Source organism: Polistes canadensis, unplaced genomic scaffold (assembly GCF_001313835.1).
Source record: "Polistes canadensis isolate GaletaPanama2010 unplaced genomic scaffold, ASM131383v1 scaffold_115, whole genome shotgun sequence".
NCBI classification, from domain to species: Eukaryota; Metazoa; Arthropoda; class Insecta; order Hymenoptera; family Vespidae; genus Polistes; species Polistes canadensis.
The window spans coordinates 309,979-326,403 of record NW_014569662.1 but is presented as its reverse complement, the minus strand read 5'-3'; the positions used below and the strand labels follow the sequence as shown (position 1 = coordinate 326,403).

Below are 16,425 nucleotides of genomic sequence, written 5' to 3'. Positions count from 1 at the left end.
AAATACAACAATTTCATTTGTTGAATTTTCTTGAGGGTTTCAAATTATAACGAGCTAATACTTAACGAAGCTTAGATCTTTTGTGTTTTGAATATTAATAATAAAAATAATAATGTATGTCTACTCAATGAAAAAAGACGCTGAACTATAAAGATTAAGTTGCTGAAGAAGTCCCAATAAAGTTAAACTTAGTTAAATTAAGTTCTACTACTTTTTTATGTCCAAGTTCCCTGTGATACCTTCTCATTAAGAATTTTATTTTTCGACGAGAGACATAACTGATTAAACATCAATTTGATCTCGGATTTACTGAAAGATTTGAAAAAAAAAACCAAAATTGGAATGAAAATACAAAAGAAAAAAAAAGAGGATGCATAGATTCGATCGATCGATTCGTTTATTCGTTCTCGGAAGAAGCAAGAAGTAGTATGGTCCGAATAATAGTCTCAGGAATCGGTAGGCACTCCTGATCACGGCGCGAGTTTGCGCGCGAGAGAGCTCCCTTGCTCGTTCGCTTGCTTGCCCAAGAGAGCGTGGCTCAAGGGAACCTGTAATAATTGATTAACCTCGGCGGAGGTTCGCTCGGTGAATGATAATGATATTACACTGGGCGTCGAGCGGTAGGGAGCCAGCAACGGGAGCCGACAACGGCAGCCGACAACGGGAGCTTCCTGGCTAAGCCATGACTTGCACCGCTTCGCCAACGTGGATCTCACAATCGGCCAAACCGGAGTGCGGCTTACTACTTATTATACCTCGCGAGAGCTCCTTTGCCTTTGAATTCAAGAAGAAGAAGAAGAAGAAGAAGCTTCTTCTTATTCTTCTTCTTCTTCTTCTTCTTGCTGATGTTGATGCTGTTGCTGCTGTCGCTGCTGGTTCTACTCACTGGATGAAGCTTCCTTGCCAGCAGCCAGTCCTCTTCGTCCTTATAGTCTTCTTCTCGAAAGCCGCTCGACGAGTGTCAGCCGGTGAAGTAGAAAGAAAGAAAGAAAGAAAGAAAGATAGAGAAAATAAGAATGGTGAAGGGATCGTTCTTTCCATCTTTCTTTCTTTTTATCTTTCATTATTTCGCGACACGAGAGATATTACGATTATCCCACAGTGCTTTGTCGTTTGAACGACTCCGTAGCACGTTTAGAGTAGATTGTACCTAACGATCCGTGATTTAGGAAAATCTGCTGAATAACCGAAGAAAACTATGCACAGGGATATTATCAACGCTTTTGTAAGACCTCTCAAAAGGTATTCGTAAAGAAAGGAGCGTCTGTGCTCTCTAATCACCCTGGGAAACGAATCGACTGAATCTTACAATAATATTGTCTCGATTGCATAACCAGTAAGTCAAAGCGACGACAAGTTAGGTGTTAATCGACTTTGATCACGCGATTGCGTGTATCGATTATTCTTAAGCCGACTCCGCTACCTAATGCCAACCTACTCACTCTCTAAACAATAATCTCTTTTTATCATTTGATCATATTTTCGCAATGGCTATTATACCGAGTTATTTCAACGAAATAATCTAAAGAAGTCTCTCGTTTATATAATAAGAAAAAGAATATATCCTCTTACCTACCCATCATCAAGAATACTCCAAGATGTCAGGGAAGAAAGAGTAGCAATGGCACCAGCCACGCTAGTACAATTTCTAAATCTCTAAATTACCAACGGACGTTTACTATCGGAAGAAAGGCACTTAATTTGTACGAGGAAGCGTTATGTTATAAAGAACCGTTCTTCCTTCGTTGAACTACTAGGGTGCGTGGCTCGTAAATAAAAGAGGAACGATTGGGGACGACGAGAGTCCTTTCTATAATCCTTTCTTTTAAGTTAGTCCTCTTACTATATTACATCAATCCTTCACCTTACCATTCTACTTCGCAGCTTGCCGATGTGGGACAATGAATGATTCCTGTTTAATTCTTTTCTATTTTAACCACGTAAATATTTCCATGTGTGTTATAATGAAATAAAAAAAAAGAAACAAAAAGAACTTTAGACGCCCACAATGTAAATTACTATGTTGATAATCGATCACGGTTGATTTTGTGTATCCTTTTATTCTAAGTTCGTAAAAAAGATATTTTTTTTGAGAGCCCCGATCTCGAAATAACGTCGGATGATCGTGATGATATTTCGACGCCATATAAAGCTACTCTTTTACACCCGTAATCACCATCAACGACGCACGGTAGAACAAGATGGTTTGAGTTGTCAGGTGTTAATGGTTATCTTTGATATACTTATCACGAATCTCATATGTACACGAGATCTCCAAATTGAGATACCTATCAAAACAAATAATTCTTCCACTTAACCTTTTATATACCATATATATACATATATATGTATATGTATATGCATATCGAACAAAAGGTTGCAATCGAATCTTACAGATATCTTTGAGCATAAATCCGTATCAACGATAAGAAGGAAGGACAAATTGTTATGCGACGAAAGGCGTTGTTACTGATCTAATCTTATTAATTTCGATCGTGCTTCTTCGGAAAGTCTGTTTGTTCTTACGAGCTCGAACCTTGGTGAGAGTCTCCAAGGTATATATAGGTACATAGGACTATTTCACATGAGATAGAATCTACGGAAATGCTCAGCCCACTCTCTTTCTTTCTTTCTCTCTTTCTCTCTCTCTTTATGTTTACTACTTCTTTCTCTTTCTTAAGTATCCTTATTCCCGTGGAATCGGTCAATACCTACGTAAGCCACGCAAACGTCTACGTATGGGTTGTTGCACCAAGTCGGATTCCAGATATGTTCGTTCGTTATCTCATCTAACTTCGAGGTGGTCGATCGTTACGTGATCATTACGGTCAGCAGGTCATTGCCACGATCGCTTAGATCTCCGATGATAACGTGCGATCAGAGGTTCAATTAAAACGAATGTTCTTCTCGGAGATACGCAGCTCGAATAAGGAAAGAGAAAATTATCCTTTCCCGACGTATTCCACCAGATGCCTACCTCAACTCGTGTATTCATCATTTTCCCTACCACTGGGTATTTGCATAAAATTATTCTCTCAACGAATCATTCATTAAATTCTTGATACAAAAATTATTCCAAGTATTGTTCTCATCATAATTATCTATCACTTTTTATTTCCATCGTAATCAAATATGAGATTGCTTATAATTTCTATCGTAAAGATATAAAGGCTGATACAATTTTACAAGCAATCGCGGCGTTCTTTGACGTCAGCTAAGAACGATCAATTAATCATTTGGAAAGAGAGACGAGAACTATAATTAAACATTATCATTCGATTAAACGTATCCGTGGATAGACGGGCGGGACAGGTACGAATAAGATTCCATGTTTGTCCAGCATCAAAGATGGAATAGCACGAGCATTTGTTACGAAGATAACAGCCTGCAATTATATCGCTCGATCGATTCAGTCTCAAATTGAGAGTGATTGACAGACCGGACACGTGTTACAAAAATCCCGATAGCATAATGGAGATCCATTTATTTATATCCGCGATTATTCTTCATATAGATACGAATCAAGTTACTTGTGTTTCAAACAAATCGAAATTAGTTTCTATTTTTTTTTTGTCGCAAGATCAAATTTTCGTAAAAAAAAAAATATGACAGATAATTCGTAGGAATATGTTGAATACGATTTCATTAATTTCTAATTCATAAAATAAAATCTAAGATTGTATGATGCATTAGAGTTAATGCTAATGTTCTTTATTTTCTCTTAGTCAGATCATCGATATAATCCAAATGAAGGCTCCACCTGCGAGAGTGACAACGTCGCGCCTGCAATACGAGAGAGAAGAAGCTTTCCGGTGATTCACCAGCTGTTCGACTAAACAGGACGAGCTCTGCAACGTGTGTTTACGACGCAGGGGGCACCACACCAAGTGCTCGACCGCTCGACGATGGATAATAAATCACGTCCTAGCTGTGGTTCTCTCCTCGTTCTAAATCCTCGTTCGCGATTATTCGCGTTATTTATTTTCAAAAATGTTTAAACAAAAACCCAGCCAAGAAACAAAGAAGAAGAATTTCCATATCATCATTTTCCATAGAAATATATAAATGGTATAAACAATAGAAAAAAAAAATAAAAGATTCTTTTTATCGTCGCAAAATCTTACAATGAGGTAAAAAATATTGATATAAAAAGTTTCTATAATGTTTCGATGTTGTGTAAAAATATTGATATAAAAAATTCTTATAATGTTTCAACGTTGTGTAAAAGAGAGAGAGAGAGTTGGTCAAAGCTAAAGAGACGCTGTCATCGTAGCACGTCTACTACGGTACTCGAGAAACACCAGGGATGGCAGATGGTTGCTATACGAGCAACAACGAACGGATAAGACGGCTTTACTGACTCGACAGAATTTTCTATGACAAAAAAATAAATAAGAAATAAATAAAGAAAAAGAGGAAGAAAGGAAGAAAAAAAAAACAAGAAATAAGCAAAAAAGGGAAGAAAAAAAGGCATGATAAGAAAGAAGAAGAAAAATGAGAAAAAAAATATCTAAGCAACGTTGGCACCTTAACACGGTATCCTTCCTCTTCCTCGTAGTAACGAGCACCTACTGACGTATTCTTGCAGTGGAACAACGAATCCTCTACATCCGGAAGTACATAAGTAAGTAAGTATTGTATGGAAAGAGAACAACAAGTGTGTGTTGACTCATTCCAAAGAAATATTTCATCCATACGAAGAAAACTATGATTTCGAATAATCACAAGAGAATCCTAGACAAGTCGTTTGGCCAATGTTCGATCGGTATCGATCGGCCATAACGAATACTCGTAATCGATCCTACGTAATCCTTTCACCTAGCTAGCTCATGGTATTCCTTTGTAAAATACGATCAGTTATTTAAATAACGGAAGAACGATAAATTTCGTCGAGTAAAATTTACTTTCCGAGAGTATATGAGTCGGAAGAAGAAATAGAAATAGAAATAGAAAGAAGATTACGTGTCTTAGTCGATAAGGTAAGCAAGTTAATAGCTCTGACGTTATGAGCACCGACTAAATAAAGAATAAAGCCGTGTAATTCGTTGTAACGTTAAACCTTGTGCGTTAATTCAGCATCAACGTGGTAGTATCCGGCCAATAACGAAGGCAAATAAAGTGCGTACAATGGGTAACGTTTGAGCGTGGCTAGGGCTATCTCGGGTTGCCTTTTGTTAGGTCACTCATTGTCGCCTACTTACGAAGGCTACGGTGTTACGATCGAATGACGTTTCTTATTGGAGTCCTTTGCTGGTCTCTAGAGAATTCATTCGAAAGGATGTTGGAAAAATAAAAGAAATAAGGAAAAAGATCTAAAGAAGAATGGAAAAGAATAGAAAAGGATATAGGTAGAGAAACCTGCACCTGTCTGGAAACTGATGAAGGATCGAATCGGATTGGATCGATGTACCATGATCGAGAGACCAAAGGAAAGTACTTACTTACTTACTTACTTACTTACTTACTTACTTGCATGCTTGCTTGCTTGCTTGCGATCATTATTCGAAGATAGTAGTCAGCAAGCAAGTGGGTAGTAGCAAGCGGCATGCTCTTAGAAAAGATCATCGTCATAGTCCGTGGGCCGCGTGTGAATCGACTTTATATCTTTTGACAAAGCCTACCTCACAGTCGTAGAAAAAGAAGAGAAGAGAAGTGCTTGCCTTCATGACAAAAGCTATTCCGCATGCGAATGCAACAGAAAGATCGAATCATGTGTACCTTGTTCTATCTACTACTAGTCTACTCTACGAGAAAACATCCTCGCGCCTCTGTCTTTCCAAGAGTAAATGAGAGAACTGAAATAACTTGAACACGCTTTTGTGCGTGTTCGTATCTCTCTCTCTCTCTCTCTCTATCTTTCTCTTTCTAACTTTCAAATGTATTTACAAGAGAACATGCGTGGGGATTCTCTTTGGGGCCACACCTTCAGAGGCATGCGATGCGCCGTTGTGGCTATGAGACTGGTCGACATGTAAATTCGTAGACGTAAAACTCTAAGCCGCAAGGCAATTATAGAAAAAAAGAAAGATAGAGAGAAAGATTCAAACGGAATGCATATGACCGAGCTACCGAAATAAGGACAAAAAAAAAACTGATACGAATTCCGATTCCGCCAATTTCAAAATATTATATATTTTTATTTCTTTATCACATTAATGAGAAATAAATAATTAATATTAATGTTGTACGACGATATAAATCTTATGAAATATAGATATTAATTTGGAATATATTTCGACGATTTGAACTTTCATCATGATATTATCGCAGTCAATGTAATTTTCTAATATAACTTGCACAAAGCCCGACGAGAGACTATCCGAAGATGAATAAAAAAACAAAGATAGAAAAGAAGAGCCTTGAAAATGAGAAAATTACAGCGTCAAGTCCATCTAAACGTTGATTTGGAATGGCGCGAATCGTGCATAGACGTTCATAGACGTTCATAGTTGTCTTCGTCGTCGTAGTCGCGGTTTACGTTCCTTCTTTTCTTCGTTTATACGTTATTCGTGAGGAAGGTGCGGTACCGCACAGACACGTCCACGTGCGTACGCGTGAGCTAACTTCTTCTTCTTCTTCTTCTTCTCTCTCTCTTTCTCTCTTGGAGAGTTACGTAATTCGGAGAGAAGAGCACGCGGCCCCGGAGAAGCGAGCGGTGACGACACCTCCTGAACAGACAGAGAAAGAAAGAGAAGAGAGATCCGGGAGTGTCCACTCTACGTCGATGTACTCTCTCTTCTTCTTCTTCTTCTTCTTCTTCTCTCTTTTCTTCTTAAGAAACGACCCAGCCCTCTCGCCAGGCCCTCGTGCCCAGCCCACGTTCCACGAAGAGACTTCAAACAACTATGTATAAAAGAGAAAGAACGAGAAAGAGAAAGAGAGAGAGAGAGAAAGTAAGAGAAAGAAATCTTCTTCCACCTACAGGATAAAATCATGAGAAAGAGAGAGAGAAAAATAATCTGGCCCTTTTTTTCTGTTTTACTCGTAATACGAATCTAAATTTTCTCCCGAGAAAATATATATATCTAAACGATGTTAAGAAAAAGATAGTTTTAAAAATATTCTTTGCTAATCGATTAAAAAACCTACTTACCCAGATTTCAAGAAATGAAATATTGTCAAAATTTGAAATTACAATATTATGCAACAATATTCAATGTAACAATAATAAAAAATCAACATTAACATTTTGTAGATACCATCACTGATTTGTTAAGTCTATCGAAAAGAATCGTTAAAGTAACCTCGACGATTCCTATTTCTATGCGTCCTAGTTTCTACTTCTACATACATACTTAACTATCATTAGATCGTGAAAGAAAAGATCGTTTCAAGTCTCATTCGAGGATTTTCAAGATATCTTTATTTGAAGGTAGAGAGGCCAGAAGAAGTGTAAAAACCGAAGCAAGAAATAGACGATATTTCAATCACCGTAAGATCTATCAAAAGAGAATGAGATAGAAAAAAAAGACAGAGGAGGTAAGATATAAAATAAAGAGTGAGAGAGAGAGAGAGAGAGAGAGAGAAGTTTCTATCGAAGACAGAGAAGAGGTGACAGTCTCACGATTTTACATAAGGAAATCGAAGCAAAGACTCGTTATTTCGACATTGATGCTCGCTCTCGGACTCTAGTGTCGATCCCCTTAAGTGACCAGATCTCGGCTCACTCGGCACGAACACACGTTCGGTTTATCCTTTGGCTTGGGATCCCACAGTCTGTCTAAACGGCTGCCTTTAACGGACACCCCCGTACCTGTGCAAAGACGTCTCTACGTCTCGACTACGACTACAGCTACGACTACGGCTACGTTTACCGCCGAACAGAGAGAGAAAGAGAAAGAAGAAGAAGAAAAGAAGAGAGAAGAGAAGATTCCACGGCTGCCAAAGGTAGGCGACGAGTTAGCTGCTAAGTATCACGAAGCAACGTTGGAATCCCGACTTGACTATCGGAAGCGATCGCGAAATCTCTCCGAGCAATAATTTAACCCTTTTCGTTTAATCCACCCTTTCTTCTTTCTTAATCTCTTCTACCTTTACCGTTTACCTTTTTCTTCTTCTTCTTCTTTCTTGTTGTTTTCTTTTCTTCTAAAGTTAAACTAAAGTATCTAAGAAAGAACAAAGAAGAAACCGCGACAATATGTAGTGTATGCATAGACGTGCGAAAAACTAGAAAGAGATAAAACTATTGTTTGGTTAGCCAGAACTAAAGTAAGAACGAACGCCCGTTAGATTCGCAATTGACAGAAATTCCATTGGAAAATGGCAACAGCAACATCGTTACACCGAAATATCGACCTATCGTGTCCACCCTTTTTACGTTTATACCTCACGTGCGAAAACTATCCTTCTATTTTATTTAAATGATTATTTTACAAAAATATATAAAAGATCGATCGAAAGAAAAATTGTTCGAGAAGGGAAAGAAGAAAGATTTAAACGTCGAAAGCTTCTTGTCCAAGATCGAAAGGAAAAGCATTAAGCGGTTAACAAGATGGTACAAGCTCTATGCCTAGAATAAGTTTCCTACACACGAGCGTGGACGCGAGAAATATTGCTTTCGTGAACATCGTGGCCTGTACACGTCGCTCGCAGTTACTGGGTACCTCTCGCGGTAATATCGCATTGCGGAGGAACCGAGATAGAGAAAAAGCTGCTGCTGCAGAAGGAGGAGAAGAAGAAGAAGGTGGAAGAGGAAAAGAAAGAGGAGGATGGTCGAGATTAGTTCCGATTGCTTCTGCACCGGAGAATTATAGAAGGGTTGCTTGGTTCTCTTCCACAGCTAGGCATCGATCCCAGCTACCGGCTTCTACCCGTTAATGAGTCATGTTTAATTGGCGTGGGAAGCCCGCGGGTCTGTACGTCCACGTAACGGAATTGAACCGTACCTTGATGCGAGAGCGTGCTTGCACGGACATTAAAGCCCCGTGTCCGTGCTAGATGCCAGATGGCGTGTCCATAGCTTTGCAATCCTTATCCAACCAACTACTCTCAACATCCTTCTATTATTAGTCCTTTGTAATCTACCACTCTTGTGCCTGCTGTTACAATTCTTTTTCTTTAGCTTATTATTCAACCGATCGCTACACAGATTGCTAATCCTATTTTACTAATCCTAAGTATTATACATCTATACCATTCTAAAGAATTTTGATCGATTTTCTTGATAGAGAATATGTAATACGAATCACCGCGAGAGACAAGAAGCAAGCGAGCCATGGAAATCACGATTTCTTTCGTTCAAGGAAGTATATGTTGGTACGTAAGTAGAGACGATGATGTTCAACGACAGATGGTACCCGATGCTCCGCAATGGCGGCTCTCTTTGACAATATACTATCAAGTTATATTATCAAGAAACATTAACGCGAAATACAAGAACCCAAAGCGTTAATCGTACACCCAACGCGAACTGTTATAATTCACCTTACGAAATTGCCTCGACGTTTTATTACCTTAGCGAAAATCAAGCTGACTAATTGCTATGCTAGAAACGGTTTATACCTAGATCGAGTGTAAGCAAGCTGTCGAGTTTATCGTTTAATTGACCCTTAATTGTACACATTTATCTATATAATAAAATTAATATTAAAAGTGTTGAGCTATCCCTTGAAATAAAATAATATATTTGTTTCTGAATGATCGAGATAACATAAAAAAATATATCTATATATAAAAAGTAAATGTTTGCAAGATCGATCGCGGCAAAGGTAAAAGAATATCAGCGAAAGATCACGCGTCTAAATCGACACCTCGATGTAATGTCGACGTTAATCGTCTTTCCGGCGACGACGTGCCGACACGCAGTGGTTCTTGCTAAGCGTGCTAATCCCCTATTAGTAGTAACCCGATGTATGTACGTTAGACGCGTCGAACTCAACGTGTTCGACTTTACGATTTGGGTGCCATCACGTACTCGCGTGGAATCGAGCGAGTTTCCATTCAAGGTGGACGATCGACTTTTACTCGCATGCACCTTCCATCTTGACGTTTCTCCTAACGATAAATAATTCCGACGATAAATAATTATTGCAATTATATAATAACATTATTGCAATTATATAAACATCATATTAAATATTATAAACAAATACCTATTGCATTTTATAAAAAAAAAAAGAAATTAAAATAAAAATCTTCTCTCTACTAAAATGGAACTCGCAAAATAAGATAATAGCCGTGTAGAGTAAGGATCTTAACACAATGTAAGTAAAAATAAGTAAATGTTGTATAAAAAGGATAATAAGAACAAAAAAAAGAAAAGGCTAACCTCCCTAGACGTCGGTGCCCCCAGGACGCAGGGGCTGTCCGGGCGGCGGGGCGCACTGGCCCACCGCTTGCTCGAGAGCTCGCTCTCCTCCTGAAACAATAAACGTGACCTGTAATTAGACAAGACGAAGGTAAAGGTGATAGGCGGTGTGTTCTGATGAGCACTATTATAGCAATCTTAATGGCTCTCTCTCTCCTCGGTAACACGAAATTGCTCTTCGTAGGAAATTAGCGAGAAGAAAGAAAATGATGACGAGTATTAGCGAGACAAACATTTACTTTTAATATCCTCATCTAAACGCCATTTTATACATATATATATATATCTAAATAATTTACGGGAATTTCAAATAAATAAATAATATAAGTATTCGTAATATATATCAAATATCAATATATATCATGTAATTAATTAATTTATCACAAAATAGAAATAATTAAAAGTATTCTATTTGAATCAGGTAATTTGAAAACTAATAGCGTACTTCACAATTTAAATATATTGTAAGATTAAAATAATATAATATTTTCAAATGACACGAAATATAGTCGGCAAAAGTCTTTACTTTAGTCCGTTACAACGTAATTCTCTCTTAGAGAGCTCGCACACGACACACTAATCTATTCTTTCTCTGTTTCTCATTCGTGGCAGTTACGAGTCTACTCTACTCGCCGCTATTGCGAGTGCATCATCTCTCTAGTGCGCACGCGAGCGCAGTTATTAAAACGTTAAAACAATTACGCTTTTCTAGCGTGACGAGCTAGAACACGCGCTCTCGACATACGCGAACTCTAAATGTCCGTTTTCTATGAGCTTTAGAGAGATATGAGGCAACGAAAGAGAAAATGCAATGTAAGAGTCAAAGAGAAAGAAAGAGAGTAATTGCATCGTCTCTTCTTATCGTTCTTCTTCTCTTCTACCTCTTCCTCCTAGTCATCGTCGTCGACGACGCAACTTGAAAGAAAAAGAAAAAGAAGAAGAAGAAGAAGAAAATGCGAGTATTATGATGCCTGTGCTGTTCTATAGAGTGCTTTCGAGAAACGTCCCATGGACCACCCGTACGTCCGGTGATAATGAACCGATCACGAGGGAATTGAAAACCGTCCGTCCCCATTCGCGAATCGATAAATTATTTAGATGTTACGCGGTAAAGTCAAGGAAAAGCTAGATAAAAGTAGTTGATGGGCACGCTTTGCTAGTACGTTCTCTGTCATGCGCGCTTCTTTTTTCACTGGACGAGTGTCATCTCGGGAGAATTATTTCTTATTTATTCCTTTCTTTATACGTACGTTCATACACATACATAGTGAACTCAACGATATCCCTCGGGGCTGACAACTTGTTTCGTTCGGAGATAAGAGAACGATCGTGATCTTGCGAAAAAGAGAAAGAGAGAGACAGACAGAGAGAGAGAGACAGAGATTATATAAAAGATTCACTCGCACGCTCCACGCGTCTTTCTTCATTCTTTCTTTCGACCGATCGATACGCGAAACTTTAACGTGCCGACGACGTAATCGACATTTCCCTCGTTTCTCTACGTTCCCAACGATATATGACTCGTCTCGAGATATCGATCGATCGATCTCCCGCCGACCGTTTTCAAACCGATTTATTTTTGCGAACCTAGAGAACGAGCTAGTACTACACGCTTTTTATTACGTTCCTATGTCTCGTATACCAATAGAAAAATACAATCCAGTCTAAATTATTATTTCTGTACATACACGTATCTATATCGAAACGTGATACTCGATACCTGTGTCTTGTATAAATCTCTAGGAACGCGACCTAGATTTACTAAATTAATTAATTATTTTTATTTCTTTATTTTTTTTTTTTTTGGTTAGAGAAAAAAAAATAAATAAATTCTCTTCTAAGTTTGATATTACATTATATTTTATATATATATATTTAATAATTCACAAAGAATCAGACGATCATCGTGCGTAACGAAAAGGATGAAATTATAATACATACAAAATCCTTATGATTATCATTATTATTATTATTATTATTATTATTGCATAGATTGCGTTATACATATTGCGTTTAGGATATTGCAACGCTCGCATTTTACTTTCTCCACAGGGTTTCTCTTATTTTCCCGTAATATCGCAAGATTGCACTTCGAAAATTGAGGCGGCTCCTTGAAAGACGACGAACTTTGGTTCTCTCGAATATGTCGAGATATTTGATAGGAAGCAAGCAAACAAGTCAATATATAATATATATATACATATATTACACATATATTGGTTTTATGTATGAAATATTCAATCGTGATCTAAATTTCGAAAGATTAAATAAAATCGATTTCATATATCGTAAAAGTGTTTGAAAAAAAAAATATAAAATAAATAAATAAATAAATAATTAAGAATCAACTTGGTTAAAACACAAAGTAGCAATCAAAAGGAATCGTTTGATGCGGGTTACGCGTTAATTTTCGCATATAAAAGAGGTAAATATAACATAATAAAAGAAAGAGAGAGAGAGAGAGAGAGAGAGAGAGAGAGCTCATATATCCTTTTCTTCTCATATTCCTTCTCTTTCTTTCCCACGGCGGCTTAGCGAGAGGTCGTTAATGGATTAGGGCTCAAGAACTCGGTGCGTTCTGGTAAAAGCGATTTTCCATATAAGCGTCCACGGTAAGCGTGTAATCCTTCTGCGTGCGGTGAGTTACGCCAATCGGGTGGACCGTAAATTATAACTTTCGGTCATAAAAACAGGACTATGAAAGTGATTTGCAATGCGGTAGAGAGATATCCCCCGTTTCAGTTGGCCCGAAGGTGGGGCAGATCTCAAATATAATGTGTGAAATGACCGTTGTATTCCTTCTCTCTCTTTCTTTCTCTCTTATGCACTCTTATATGCACTTCTATAAACTCTCTTACGTTCACGTCTACTTTCGTCTCTAATCGCGCACGTTTCAACTCTAAACGGCCAAAGGCAATAATAATAGTAATAATAATAATAAGAAGAAGAAGAATTAGTCGGTTCAATAAAAACACTAACAAAGATTACGCAAACATCCGTGCACATTATGAAAATATTTATAATATTAATTATGCAATCTTCGTTCATTATGTGTTCATTAGTTGAATATACTCGACAAAACGACCTAAATCCAATTACATTTCTCGAATCCTCTCTTACGAACGCTATACTATACAACTAACACACAACAAGCATAAACGTAATTATTACTTGCTCGCGCCACGAGTATTAATTTCTTAAACGTTCTTTACATATACCAAGCAGATATCGTTTCAGCACGTTGTTCAACTACCCATAGAGAGAAAGATCCGATTAAACTCTACTCGTTTCACTTATATCAGACTTACATATATGCTTGCCTATCTAAAATTACTCAGATTATTATGTTAAACATTTCTATTACATTATATAATCTTACTAAATATGTATTTACTAACTTATCAAATTTGTACGATTGCGAATCGAAACGAAAAATACGTGCCATGTCATAAGTGTGCGTGCATTTTCATATAAACGAGTTAAAGTTTCTTTTTAACCTTAGAAGAAGAAAAAAAGATGATATCTCTCATTCGAAACGTGCTTCGTTCGAGTAATAGAATTAGATCTTGATATAGATAGGAAATAATCTATGCACATACAGAAAAGCGTTACCTAATTTTCATCCTCTTCTTCTTCTTCTTCTTCTTCTTCTATTTCTTCTCTATCTTCTTTTCCTTTTTCTTCTTCTGGGAGGAACCTCTCTCAACATTCTTAGAATAATCGTATAAAAGAAAATATGTAGAGTAATAATAAGCTTTTATACTAGCCGCTCGCGATATCGTAAGAGAGAAAAGCGGAATGTATCTTAGGGTGGTATAAAACGATAGTCAGGTCATTCGATGAAGGAAAACAATGGTCTCTTTTGATTTACGAACGATATTAAACAGGTAAGCCACGTATGCGTATAGATCTACATATTATACCAATATTCTTGATATTTATTGTACGATCCGAACAGTCGTGGGTAAACCTAACGTGTTCCGAGAATCTAACTTGCTTCTGTAAATCCTTTGGTTCGTCGCACATTGTTCTAACCGAGACGAATATCACCGATCTTCTGTTTTCCACGGTTAAGATTGTCCGAAACGAAGTACCCTGATATTTATATAATTCCACGTATCGAATAATATTTAAAAAAAAAAGAAAATATCTGCTACATAAATCAGAGATGTAATGCGGGTAAAGTAATAAATTAGCTTGTAATGACGAAACGTATCAACTTACTGATAATATACGTAAAACGAGTAAAAGAGAGAGCCTAATAAAGGATCGAAAATGAGAATGCAATGCAGAAGCCAGTTAGTTCGATCGTTTCGTACGGTTATAATCGAATGACTCGTTTGTGTAATTACATTCGTTAAAATAACTCCGGTTGCCCGTTACACACCGGGCCTTCTTCTCCTCTACGACCATTTTTTGTCACACTTTTCTTCCATTCCGAATGAGCTTGAGAGTCCATCGTGGTTTGCTTCTCTGGCGTTAAGGGTGCCCTTATTCGTCCCGAAACTGCACCTAACCGAGCGCGGACGAGACTAACGAGAATTATTCAATTAGGGTAGAAGCCTAATTGAAACGAAGAAGAAGATTATATTGAGACCGGTTAAACACACACGTCAAACTGTCCTCCTCTCTTTGAACAAGGTCTTAAACTTATGTGAAAGCTGTCATCGCTCTTCTTCCCCTTCTTTTACTTCTTTTCTTCTTTCTCTCTCCCTCACATATCCTGTACCTTTTACATTGCCACGAGAGAATAAAACATTCTCTAAATAATATTATCCAATGTTGATATTCTCTTAATTTTCCATACACTAAACTCGTTCGTTTACTTTCGTCCAAGCGGTGAAAGTTCATATCTCGTCTTCTCGACAAGAGATTATGGTACCAACATACGTGTCACAAGAAAGAGATAGATAGATGGATAGATAGATAGAGATGAAAAAACATAAAGAGAGATGAAGATAAAAATGAGATAAAATTGAGAAAGAAGGAACGACTAGAAGTCGCCCTATGGTCTATATGTCTACGTATGGTTACGTATGCATATGAACCATGCATACGAGAGTAATCGCGTAAATCATGCAACTCGAAAACGTGGCACGTGTTGTCGGCTCTTCGACGTATATTACTGCACACTCGTGATACCTCGGCATCACGCCGAGATATTCTATTCATTCGGATCTATTCAGTACTTTTAGTAAGAATTAGAAAAATACGAGCAAAGAGAAATGTGGTCCGAATAAATGCGGAAATAAAAAGATGGAAGAAGAAGAAGAAGAAGAAGAAAGAAAGGTCTCATACCATCAACGTGTATACTAAATACGTAAGGCAGAGACTTGCACTTTGATCCTTCATGAGGTTCATATGTACTAGAGTTGATAAACGTGCCTCCTCGGATTGCCAATAAAACGATACTTTCTCCGGAAGTCTATCATCATCTTCCTCTATCTCTCTTTCTCTCTCATTCCATTCTATCTTAAATATCTATCTTCGTTACTTTCAAACACTCGACTTCTCCTATCTCTTCTGGTTAATAGAATATTGAAATATTGAATGTTGAATATTTTTCATCGCTTAAAAATCATTCATATATATCGTTTTATCGATTATACAGGTAATATAGAGTGTGAACGTTATGCTTCTACTTACAGTTACATACTTTTTATCTTTAATATATATATATATATACTGAGATTGGAATACGCGTAATCATTTTCTATTGCTGATTTACGATATTTATCTATGATCGTTTTCTAACCTTTTTCTATCTTTCATTCTTTCTTTCTATATCTATGTATCTCTTTTTTTTTTTTTTTTCGTCATTTCTAATAGCAAATCGTCGAACTATACTTTCCATTCATTATTCTAATCGTTTTAACGCGTTATTATTTTTCATTAATCACTTTAATTATGTAAGAATATCGTTGCAGTTTGCTCCTTGAACTATGACTGTATTAATGGAAATTAACTAATGTAAGAAATAAACAAAAATTACAAATAATTCAGACGAATATATGAAAAATGAAATAAACCGATAAACAAACAATGAGAAATTAATATTCTCTTTTTAGAATTCAAACAAATGTAATAAAATTCATTTCACAATCGTATCATTTTCGCAT

General features: G+C 37.1%; 1 protein-coding gene across 2 annotated transcripts in view; it reads right to left on the bottom strand.

Annotated features, from left to right (window-relative positions):
* Positions 1 to 16,425, bottom strand: part of LOC106787804 (Krueppel-like factor 3) — a 222,528-nt gene that overhangs the window by 129,502 nt on the left and 76,601 nt on the right. For both annotated transcript variants that reach the window (XM_014750481.1, XM_014750482.1), the window contains exon 3: positions 10,268 to 10,357. In XM_014750481.1, coding sequence (XP_014605967.1) covers positions 10,268 to 10,357 — 90 coding nt within the window. The remainder of the gene's footprint in view (positions 1 to 10,267; positions 10,358 to 16,425) is intronic.